Source organism: Orycteropus afer, unplaced genomic scaffold (genome assembly GCF_000298275.1).
Source record: "Orycteropus afer afer isolate SDZICR_OR568_19922 unplaced genomic scaffold, OryAfe1.0 scaffold00041, whole genome shotgun sequence".
NCBI lineage: Eukaryota > Metazoa > Chordata > Mammalia > Tubulidentata > Orycteropodidae > Orycteropus > Orycteropus afer.
Window position 1 is genome coordinate 8,471,613 of NW_006921628.1, and position 12,070 is coordinate 8,483,682.

General features: G+C 43.4%; 1 protein-coding gene across 1 annotated transcript in view; it reads left to right on the forward strand.

The window, feature by feature from the left end:
* The first annotated feature begins 1,805 nt into the window (after positions 1–1,805).
* The window catches only part of PXK (PX domain containing serine/threonine kinase like), a 111,123-nt gene continuing 100,858 nt past the window's right edge, over positions 1,806–12,070 (forward strand). The window contains exon 1 of the mRNA XM_007937279.2: positions 1,806–1,907. Within this exon, the coding sequence (XP_007935470.1) occupies positions 1,806–1,907 (102 nt within the window). The remainder of the gene's footprint in view (positions 1,908–12,070) is intronic.

The window sequence follows — 12,070 nt, forward strand, 5'->3', positions numbered from 1 at the left end:
GAAGCAAGAATGGCCAGACTTCGTCTCACCTATTTTGGTCATGTTGTCAGAAGGGACCATTCCCTGGAGAAGGATGTCATGCTTGGTAGAGTGGAGGGTCAACAAAGAGGGGGAAGCCTTCAATGAGATGGATTGACACAGTGGCTGCGATGATGGGCTCAAGTATAGCAGGGATCATGGAGCTGGCATGGGATTGTGCAGTGTTTCATTCTGCTGTGCATGGGGTCGCTATGAGTTGGAAACGACTCGACGACACCTAACAAGAAGAACAACTTTTGCATGTGAAAGCTGAATAATGTGTAAGGAAGACCACAGAATTGATTCATGTGGATTGTGGTGTTCATGAAGAATACTGAATACATCATGAACTGCCAGAAGAACAAACCAATCTGTCTTGGATGAAGTACAAGCAGAATGTTCTTTAGAAGCAAGAATGACCTGACTTCGTCTCATACTTTGGTCATGTTATCAGTAGGGACTAGTCCCTAGAGAAAGATACCATGCTTGATAAAATAGGGTCAGTGAAAAAGGGGAAGACCCTTAACAAGATGGGTTGACACAGTAGCTGCCAACAGTGGGCTCAAGTATAGCAATGATTTTGAGGATGGCAAAAGATTGGGTAGTGTTTCGTTCTGTTGTATATAGGGCTGCTGTGAGTTGAAACCAACTTGGTAGCACCTAACAACAACAACAACATGGCTTCATTGTTGAGGTTTTTGGGGCTGTTAACGGGATTGGGGACCCCAAGTCTGTGGGATCTTGACTGATAGTTCTAGGGGTTGAAGGCCTTGTGGGATGAGCTGAGAACTGGACCAAAGCTAGAGATTGAGTCTCTGGATCAAGGCCCACTGTTTTGGGTTCTCAATTCTGAGAGTTTGGGTCTGGGGGTCTGGGATCCAAGGGCTCCAACTGTAGGGTCTAGTTCTGAGGGCCCAGCTCTTATGTTCTCAAGCCCAAGAAGCCAGATCCAAAGGTCTCGGTAAAGCCTGGGTATGAGAGGCTGTATCAGAAAGTCTCTGGGACTTCAGAGCTCAGAACAAAGAGTCTAATCCTGAAGGCCTTTTTTCTGGGGCACCAGGTTCTTGAGCCTGGGGAGACTGAGTGGGAGAGGTCCAGTTTTAAGGGTCACAGGTCTGACGTCCCAGCTTCTGAGGCTTGGTTTGGGTGTCTGTGAGCGTCAAGGTTCCTGTATTTCAAGGCTGGGGCAAGTTGTCTTCAGATTTGAGGATCCGTAAGGGTGACTGCCGAAGCTCTGGTAGCATAGTGCCTAAGACACTTGACTGCTAACCAGAAGGCTGGCGGTTCAAACCCACCAGCCACTCCTCGGAAGGAAAATGGGGCAATCTACTTCCGTAGTGATACTGCCTCAGAAACCCAAGGAGGGGTCGCTATGAGTCCGTCAGACTCCACCACACGTAACAGCAGCAACAGGGGTGACTGCCTAGGGGGGAGCGTTCCCGGGTCCGCGGCCTGATGCTAAGAGCACCGGATCTGCGGTGTGACTGCAAGAAGCTGGGCGGCTGGGGCCCAGGACAGAGCCAAGACGGAAGTTGTCGCTAGGGCCCTGCGTACGTTTCACAGTTGATGCTTCGGTGCTAGGACCCGGCGGGAAGCAGCGGCGAGTGTTGACAGCAACGGCGGCGGAATGGTCGGCACTAGGACCTTGCGAACCCGGCGGGCGGCGGCGGCGCACAGGGCGGCGCGTGTTGACAGCGGAGGCTGTGGCGGAGCCCGGCGGGCGGCGGGAGTAGGCGCCTCCGGTTCCTGCCTGTGGTCCCGAGGCGTCGACGGCTGGGCGTCCCGGGATGGCCTTCATGGAAAAGCCGCCAGCCAGCAAGGTGCTGCTGGACGACACAGTGCCGCTGACAGCAGCCATCGAGGCGAGCCAGAGCTTACAGTCCCACACGGTGCGTGGCCCGCCGGCCCGCCGGCCCGCCAGACGACGCGGGGCGGTCCTGGGCCGCGAGGGGGCTGCAGGCGGTGGGGCGCGGGTCAGGCAGGGGTGCCCGGCGGAAACTTGGCTGGAGTAGGCGGCTCTGGCCGGGAGGGCTCTGGCGCAGCTGTGGGTCTGGGTTAGGGCCCCCGGGGCCCAAGCGAGCGCTGAGATCCAAAGGGGCTGTTGAAGGTACCGCAGCCCTCAAGGCCAAGGGTGAGAGGTTAAGCAGTACCTAGGGCCACACCTGGAACTTCCAGCCCAGGAAAGGGACTCGAGTCGGGCAGAGCTGTTGGATTCCCAGGCCCACCTCGGGCCGGGGCAGGAGTTCAGAAAGCGCTTAGGAGCTTCTTAACCAGTTCTGCTCGCCACTAACCTTCTTTTGGGGGCTGTTCAGTCTTCCTCCTTGCAGCTGGTGGTCTGGGAGGTGGGAATGAGAGTGTGCCGGGCCAAAAGGAAGTATGAATTTTGAACTGCTTCGTGGGACAGCAGAGGGAAAGTGACCGGGGTCTGCAGCCCCATTTCCTAGCCAACTACTTGGCTGAGGCAGGTGAATTGGTGAGAGAGGCCCTCCGGGTCCTGCTGAAGCAGGTGTTTAAATGGGTTCCTTACCTCTTCTCGTGGTGGGGCAGTGGTAGCATTCATTTGAGTTTTAAATTCACTGGAGTAGCATAAAGGAGTAATAGATCCTTATAGTAAAGGCGGGCAGAGTTCATTTTTGTTGCATTTACTGGCTTTTATGGGGCTTTAAAACCATAGTTGCTTTCATTTGCCTCTGCCTTTTTTTGAAAGGCACACTATGCCTCATAATTTACAAGCAATAAACCTACGAACCAGCTAAATAAATAAATAAAACCTGGAGCTAACAGCCAGTGGGACTCTGGGAAATAGTGAATGGAGAGAGATTTCTTAGGTTGTAATGTTTTGTCAGGACACCATATCAGTCACTACTTCAGAGGCCTGTTTGTTTACTATACAGTGTGTTTGGTGTTCATCATCTGGAGGCTAAAGCCCCACAATAACCTTCTGTTTCTCTTTTGGTTCAAGTTGTTCTGGTGACTTCAAAAAAGATTTTTCGTTCTGTTGCATTAAAGTGTTTTATTTATTTATTTTTGAACCTCAATGTCCTCTTGCTATGGCCATGCTTTGTAGGACTTGGATTGTTCAGTGTTCGTTTCCAGTTAGAAGAATGATTATGTTTTTTAAAAGTGCATTTATTTCATTTAAACCTATTCTACAGACATATGAGAAGTTACCATATAGGACAGAATTTGCTGCACTCCCTAAAACTGGTGTTTGAAAGGAGCATGTGTTAAGGGTGGAAATTTAGGACAGGGAGTGAAGACAATTCTTCTATGAAATGAGACTTTTGACTTGACTGTTGGCGAGTAAAGCTTATAACCTTTCAGGGAGTGGGGCTGAGTCTTTTGGGTTTATTCTGTACTAAAAGTGAAAAGAGAGACATTTATAAATGTTCACAAATCACTTCTTCCAGGAAGCATTTATTTCATGATGGCCACTACCCAGGCCATGTGCTTACCTCCATGGTAATCTCGATCAGTTTGTTCTGTAATTATTTCTTTACCTTTTCTCCGCCAGCCTATGAGAGAAGGAAAGCTTCTTGTTCACTTTTGGGTCCTAATCCCTGGCATCTGACAGGATTTCATTTCTGTGTGTTGATGAATAAATAAATGAACTGCAACTTCTTTTTCTGTTTGTGTCAAATGATAGTGGTGAAAATTGGAGGAACACAGCATCTTAGGCACTAACTTAGGGGTCATTGCTTCATCTGCTTAGGTGAGGTGGTGAAAGCTGTAATATAACTCCACTTTGTTGTAGAGTTTTTCTTCAAAAAATAAAATAAGTTAGGGTGGAACATGGCTTTTCCTATAATGATGACTGAACACAAAAGACAATGACTCACAGGAGACCCATAGAAGCAGATGTGATGCAGTGAAAATGTAGCGTTGTCTTGCATAATTTTTCAAGTGTTCTGTGTTCTTGATATTTAAGCTGCAAAGTTTGAGACAGAAATGTTGCATCAGCTCAGAAATTTATTGAGAAAATCATAAGCTGATGCAAACTTTTTGGACTATTAGTGTCTTATGAGTAAGTCCCTCTAAAACAGGAACTCTTAGAAGTTATTTTGGAAAGAAGTAGTTGTTAAGGGTGGTATATAGAAGAGGAAGACATTGTTTCCTGTTAGGAAGGGAGAAGATGGCTTTCCAGCTTTTTAGTTTAAGGGATGGAAGCCTTGGCAAGCGGACATAGTGCCCTAAAAAGGTCAGAGGTCTGCCCTGACTTTGAAATACTGAACCTCTAGGAAGTTGTTTCTTGGCTGCAGGACAGAAACAAAAGGAGAGTGTGTATAGTAGACGGCCTCTGGGTTAGGAGAGGTGATACCTCAGTACAGGTCTGAGCTGACACTTTCTAGCCATGTGACATCGGCCACTTAACCTTTTTGATGCATACTTCCATTATATGTAAATGAGGGTAATAAATGCCTGTCCTGCCTGCTTCCTAAGATCAAATGAAATAATCTGTATCAGGTATTTAAAATGTATTCCTTCCTTCTTCTATATACTCCCTGAAAACATTTATGCATAAGGTTAAGCCCATTAAAGTATTAATATGGCAGGAAAACACATTTCTGTTCATAGTTCCTTTCATTTGTTGAGGTTGTTTAGCCTTGGGAAGCAGAGATTTTCAGGTTATATGTGATTTAGGATTTTCGGACCTGGGAGGGAAAATTTCTGTGGATGGTAAATCCATCTTGGAAAATACAGGTGCCAGAAGGGTGATGGGAGCACAAGGTCCTGACAGATATATTCTGATGAGCATTTGGCAGAAAGGGCAAAGGTCGGTAGTTGATCTTGTGGTTTGAATGATTTTATTTTCATTTTTATGGAGCATAATCAATTTAGCATCAGGAAATACTCCAGGTCTCTGCTGCAAGGAAATGAAGCTTCCATAAAGTCAGAGAGGACAGTATTAGGGGCTAGATGTTTTCACCATGGAGTCAGATTGAAAGGCGGAGGGTTTTCCACACAAAAGAAATTTTGGTAAAAAAGCCACCCAGGTGAGTAGTGGAACAGTGTGGGAGGACAAAGAGATAAGACCAGGGATATATATGTTCTTGGCTACATGAAAAGGAAAACTTTTAAAGTCAGTAGACTGAAATAATGCTTACTTGCTGAAATAGAAACCAGAGGAAACTGACAGTTTTGATGGAAGTGGGTTGTTATCAAATGTGCATGTTTGATTTTTGCTGCCTCTTAATGGTCTAATCTCAGTTTTTCCTTTAAAAATATTCCTTTGTGACGTTAATCTAGATTAGGTCCCATTTACCCTGCATTTGGTAAATTTTGTTTTTGAGAAAGAGAATATAATTGTAGTGATATTTGAGACATAATTGAGAGCATTTTAAAAACCGGTGGAAAAGATAATGTTGCATGTTAAAATCTTTGCTGAAAATGGATCTCTCCTTGAACTTTTGATTTTTGGACACATAAACCATGTATTCCTGCATGGTTTATTAATTCAGCAACACTCATTCATTCAACAAAAATGTATTCAGTCCTACTATGTACCAGGTATGTGCTGAAGGTGGAAGTGGACCAGGCCGCTCCTTTTGTTCCCACAACTTTTGTTCTAACAGAGCCTTGTGTGGTAAGAGGCTAGAGATTCAAATCCTCTGCTGCCTTGGAAGGAAGGCCTGGTGATTTACTTCTGAAAAATCAGCTACTGGTCACCCTATGGAACACAGTTCGAGTCTGACACACGTCAGGTTTCCATGAGTCAAAATTAGCTCAGCGGCAGTTGGTACTGGTTTGTTCTGTGGTCTTGGGTTTTCCACAGTGTGTACAAGGCAACTAGGATCCTAATTATCATAACTCCAAATATTTTTGGAGGGTTTTTTTTTTTTTTTGTGGTTTGGTTTATTGCCCTTCAGCTTCTCAGTCAGTGATCCTTTTTTATTCTCTTTTAAACTCTGTTCATATATCACCAAATTACCTTTTCAAATGTGATGCCAAAGTAGAGACATCATTGCTTTCAGATCCTGAAATTTAAGAAGTTCGGTCCTCATTATCTTTCTGGGCCATTTCTTAGAATGCTATTTGGAAGTTTTCTTTAGAATTCTGAATTTCGATGAATATTTAAAAAATTTATTTGAAAATGTTTGCAGAAAACATAGGTATATGGGTGGATAGATGGGTGGACGGGTTGAAAACTATTAGGTATATCTATGAACCAGGGAGTGTACCCAAGACCATGTATAGGGTTGGCAGACAATAGTCCTAGAAGTGTATTTGTATGATCTGTAAGAACTCCCAGGTATATATAGTAGACCTGATAAGGGACAAGGTTGTAGTCACTTCTTGGTCACAGCCAGCTACCCACAGGGAGCAAGTAGTTGAACTAGTGGGCTTGGGACCATAGTTACAGGGGACATCAAGCTCAACTGGCATAACGTACTACACAAAACATTGTCCCACCTTCTACTTTGGTGAGTAGTGACTGGGATCTTAAAAGCCTTGCAAGCTGCCATCTAGATGCAACAATGGATCTTTCCTTGTCCAGAGCAAAGAAGAAAACCAAAATTCATGGAAACAATTAGTCCTAGCAACTGGTACACCATGTGATCTGTAGCCTATACGACTATGAGACCAGAAGAACTAGATGGTGCCTGGCTACCATTGTCAACTACTCAGAGGGGGATCTTTATAGGAGAACCTGGATAGAGAGGGAGAACAATGTGGAACAAAACTCAAAATCATTTGGAAGAAAAAAAAAAGGGGGACCAGGTTTGCTGGTCTGATAGAGCCTGGTGGAACCACTGAGACTATAGCCTCTAGCTGCCCTTCAGGTCTGAAATTGAACCCACACCTGTGGCTTCCAGCCAAACAAAAGACAGGCATATGAGTTGAACATTTACCTGAGGTACATACAATCTTTGGAGAAAACAATCATGGGAGAAAGAAGGGCTTTTAATGTACAGGGAGACAGCTCAGGGGGCAGGAGTGCATGGAGGGATGGACACAGGGAAGAGGTAACCATGGGGAGGTAGTGGGAGGGGAGCTGTTGCTTTGTGGTAAATTGTAGTCAATGTCATGAGACAAAGTGTATGTGAACTGCTGAGTTTGCTCTGTAAATTTTCACCCAAATCACAATTGAAAAAGAAAAGAAAAGAAAATGTTTGCAGAGACTAACGCGGACTACACGAGATCTTACAGCACTTTCGCTCATTATTGTAATAAGATAGTAATAGCATTTGTTTTCATACTCTGCTCAGTTATGTATTACCTACTTGTCTTTGAAAACTGTGATAGAAACTCAGGGCAGTCAGAAGCGCTGAGTTGGAAGCTTTTAGAGAAGGGTAATTAGTTAACTTGTTGTTGTTGTTGTTATGGGCTGTTGAGTTGGACCTGACTCATAGTGACTCCTCCTTGGGTTTCTGAGGGTGTATCACTATGGAAGTAGATTGCCCAACCTTCCTTCTGAGGAGTGGCTGGTGGGTTTGAACCGCCAGCCTTCTGTTTAGCAGTCAAATGCCTTAGGCACTACGCTACCAACTTAAAGATGATAAATAATCTCTTCCTACTGGAGAAGTCAATGTTTTAAAGCCTATAATGGGGATTGGTGGTACTTGGTGCTTATATATCACCTCTTTGGAGAATTACCTCACTGGAAAAGTTTCTTTTTCTTTTTTTTTTCAAATTTTTGTTATGATTTAGGTGAGTGTTTATGGAGCAAATTCACTTTCTATACAGCAGCTCACATACGCTTTGTCTCATGACATTGACTGCAATTTCCCACAATGCAATAGCTCTCCTTCCACTTCCTCCCCATAGTTACCTCTTCCCTGTGTCCTTGCTTCTGTCCCATGCACTCCTGCCCCCCGAGCGGTCTCCCTGTACATGCACAGCCCTTCTATCTTTCATGATTGATCTTTCCAAGGATTGTATCTACCTAATACAAATGTTCAGCTCATGTGCCTGTCTTTTGTTTGTCTGGAAGCTACGGGAGTGATTTCAGTTCCTGACCTGAAGGGCAGCTAGGAGCCGTAGTCTCAGTGGTTCCATCAGGCTCTATCAGACCAGCAAACCTGGTTCCCCCCCGCTTTTTTTTTAAATGATTTTGAGTTTTGTTCCACATTTTTCTCTCACTTGCCTATATAGATCCCCCTCCAAGTGGTTTGCAGTGGTAGCTGGGCACCATCTAGTTCTGGTTTCACATGGAAAGGTTTCTTGTAGTAGGAATATAATTAGAACCTGGCTGTAGATACTAGGAAGGTGCTCTTGTGGCGTGGTGGGTAAGACATTTGGCTGCTAACCAGAAGGTTGACAGTTCAAACCCACCAGCTGCTCCGTTGGAGGAAGATGAGGCAATCTGCTTCCAGAAAGATTTATAGCTTTGGAAACTCAATGGTAGTTGCTATGAGTCAGAATTGACTGGATGGCAGTGGGTTTGGTTTGGTTAGGGTGGTTACTATGAGAAAACAGGATTCTGGGGCTGATGTTTCTCTTACATGAAAAGAGAGTTATGCATTTTACTCCCCAGAGAAACAGTAAAAACAGCCATCAGTGTTTAGACAGCTTCCATATGGATTGTGATTTTGAGATTGTTCAAAATACAGGTTACTGATTGAAGGATCTAAATGGGCTCATTTGAGGCAAATTTTTCTATGCTACCAGTGAAGTAGTGGCTCCTTTTCAAGCTGCTAGACATCTTAGGGTGGTTTTTGCATGACAAGAAATGAAGCTCTCCTTTATGTTACTTTTCTTTGGCATCCTAAGAAAGGGGGAAGACAGACTTGAATGCTATTTTAGAACTTCTAAGTGCTTAAGTGCTTTGAATGGATGAGGGGCGTTAATAGGCACTTTTCTTTGGTTTCTTAGTTTTTATTATTAAACTGGAAGCCATTCATGTCACTGTACACCATGCACACCAAAAAAAAAAAGAAACAATCCAGTTGCCATCAAGGTCATTCCAGCTCCTGGTGATCCTGTGTGTTACGGAGTAGAACTGTGCTCCATAGGGTTTTCTTGGCTGTGATCTTTATGGAAGCAGATCACCAGGCTTTCCTTCCTTGGTGCTGTTGGTGGGTTTTTAGCTGCTAACCTTTTAATTGAGCACAAACTGTTTGTGCCACAGGGATCACCGTGCTTACAGTAGTAGGAATTAAAGTGTGACTTTTCTTGAGAAGAGATGACAGTGGCCCTTGTTTTCAGTTTGAAACTTTTGACAAAGGAGTAAGAGACAAACATTTTAAATACTTGGACCTAGGAGGGGAAGGGTATGTGCAGACTGACCATTTAGTTTCCAACTGACCTTGCTGACAACCAAATTTGGCTAAAGTCTGGCCATTTGTAGCTGAAGATCAAGATATCATGTGCTTCCTCTTGCTTACTGCAAGACTATAATAGAAAGCAAAAGAGAATTCCATTGTCATTGTTGTCTTAAATAATTAGGAGTTATTTTTTGGTGGCTCAGAGAGGGCACAGTGGCATCACTAGGGGAATGTGGAAGGTGTGGACCATACCAGGGACACTGTCAGAAGAGGTGACACCAAAAATGACTGTCTATAAAATTTTTGTGCAGTGTTGCAGCAGAAATTTATTATTTTTTGTAATAAAATATCCCTATAGTTAGTAGTAACAACACAAACACTTTTGTAAGCCCAGCCTAGATGTATCAATATATCTACAAGGCTAAAACTCTTTATTGATTTACTTTTTGGACCTTACAATGCTCTCTCCAGAGATGTCATTATTTCCCCATTACAGTGTTGCTTTGTATCACGTGGTTTCATCTGCACATGCTACAAGCTCGTACTGTTTTCATTGCTGCCGGTGTTTTTATAGTCATTGATGTGGTCAAATATTCTGGTGTTTTAGGTACAATATTTTGGTAATTAATAATTGTCAACCTTATGGATAGCTTTTTTGAGACTGAAGTAGTAATGAAAGGGGAAAAAAAAAGGCTTCTGCTCAGTTACTAACAATGTTATAACTACTAATGTTATAATTCAATGTAGAGAGATTTTACAAAACAATTTTGTTGCTAGTATTCATAGAATCCAAGAAATAATTTCATTTAAGAAATTTACAACTGTATTTATCACATATTATTCTGTGAATAAAATTGGTGATGAACATTAGGTCTGGTATGGGAGGAGGTCCAGGGGTGTGGCCATGAGTTCTTGCACTGTCTGGTACCAACCCTAGTGATGCTTCTAACATAATTACATGTTAGTCAGGGCAACCATTGCAGAGTAACAGGAGTCCTCCTGGAAAGTTTTTTCTTTTTTTTTTTTTCCCACCTGCCATACAAATCTCTCTCTTGGTAAATTTACAGACTTGTGTATCCATCACCACATTCAATTCTACACATTTTCATTATCCCCAAAATAAACCGAAAGCCTCTTTGCCATCACCCTGGAAAGTTTCATGACATTGTAGGACACTAAAGTCAGGATATATTCTAAACATAGGTTCTTTAGCTCCGTGAGTCTAACTCCTTTAAAGATCTCAACAGAATGACAAATATCTCCATGAATACTCATATAGATGTCTTTATAATCTCTGGGGAGTTCATTGACTTGAAGCCCATTTTTAGGCTGTAGATTGTAGGGTAAGAATTAGTATTGGAAAAATGTTAATAACTATAAACTTGGAGAATTACTAATTTTAGTTGGTGAGATACAGGTATCTGAAAAAAATGTACTATACTGCCACATATACCCTACTTTCAGTAAGCCCTATATATAAAACAGTAGATTAATTATGTCCTGTTAGTGTAAACAAAATTAGGTTGCAGTTTGCCTAGTGACTTTAGGTGTGCATTCACAGATGACTTCTTAGAGTGACACAGGGGAAGGGCAAAGGGCTCTGTACTGGAAAGCAAGGTGATTGAGTCCTAGCCACAGTTCCACCTGCTTGATATAGCAGTTCTGTTTCTAATATTTAAATAAGGCTGCCCACATTTCTTTGATAGGGCTCCTCAGAAAGATGTTATATCTCCTTGTTAATTTGATTGAGGCTTTTTTTTTTTTTTTTTAATGGTAGGAGGAGGAGGGGAGGAATGGAATGTTTGTATGGGAGAATCTGAGATCTGAAAAATAACAAAGAAACTCCTGTAGAGGTAAAAGGTGAAAGCAGCATTGTCCCTCTCAGGCTTTGCTTTTGAACCTGCCCTTGCCCCATGTGACAGGTGATTGTTGGGCTGGGACTCACTGCATGCTAGTCCTGCAGAAGCAGAGGGATCTAAAGCTGGAAGTAGGTCTGCCACCCCAGATCTGTGGTGTCTGGAGAAGGGCCTGGCCAGCACGACAACACCCACTGACCCACTGGAACCCAGGCCATGGCTGGGTGCACAATGCCATGCTCTGGGCTTTTCTACATGCGGCCATGTTGGTCACTACATGCACAAGCAGCCATGCACTCATTTATCTGATAGCTATTTCTTTCTCTCTCTTTTTAAATATAATTTTTATTGTGTTTGGGTGAAAATTTACGGAGCAAATTCATTTTCCATACAGCAGTTCATACACATTTTGTTCCATGACTGCAGTTCCTCAATGTTAACACCTCTCTTCCCACTTCCTCCCTCTGATTACCTGTTCTCTATGTCCTTCTTTCCTATGCACTCCTGCCCCTTGAGTTATCTCCCTGTGTAAATACTGCCCTTTTGTTTTCTCATGATTGATCATTCTAAGGAGTGTACCTATCTGATGTAAATGTTCATCTTATTTGCTGTCTGTTGTTTGGCTGGAAACCACAGGAGTGTGTTCATTCCAGACTTGAAGGGTAACTAGGGGCCATAATCTTGGGAGTCTCGCCAGGCTCCATCAGACCAGTCAACCTGGTCTTTTTTATGATTCTGAGTTTTGTTCCACATTGTTCTCCCACTCTAGCCAGGACCTCCTGCACTGATCCCTTTCCCAGTGGTTGACAGTGGTAGCCAGGCACCATCTAGCTCTTCTGGTCTCATGGTCATATAGGCTGACATGGTCCACTAGTCCCCTGGACTAATACTTCTGTGTGTGTTTGGTTTTCTTCATTCTTCTTTCCTCGGGATGAGGAGAGACCCATCATTACATCTAGATGGCCATTTTTAAGCTTTTTTTTTTTTTTT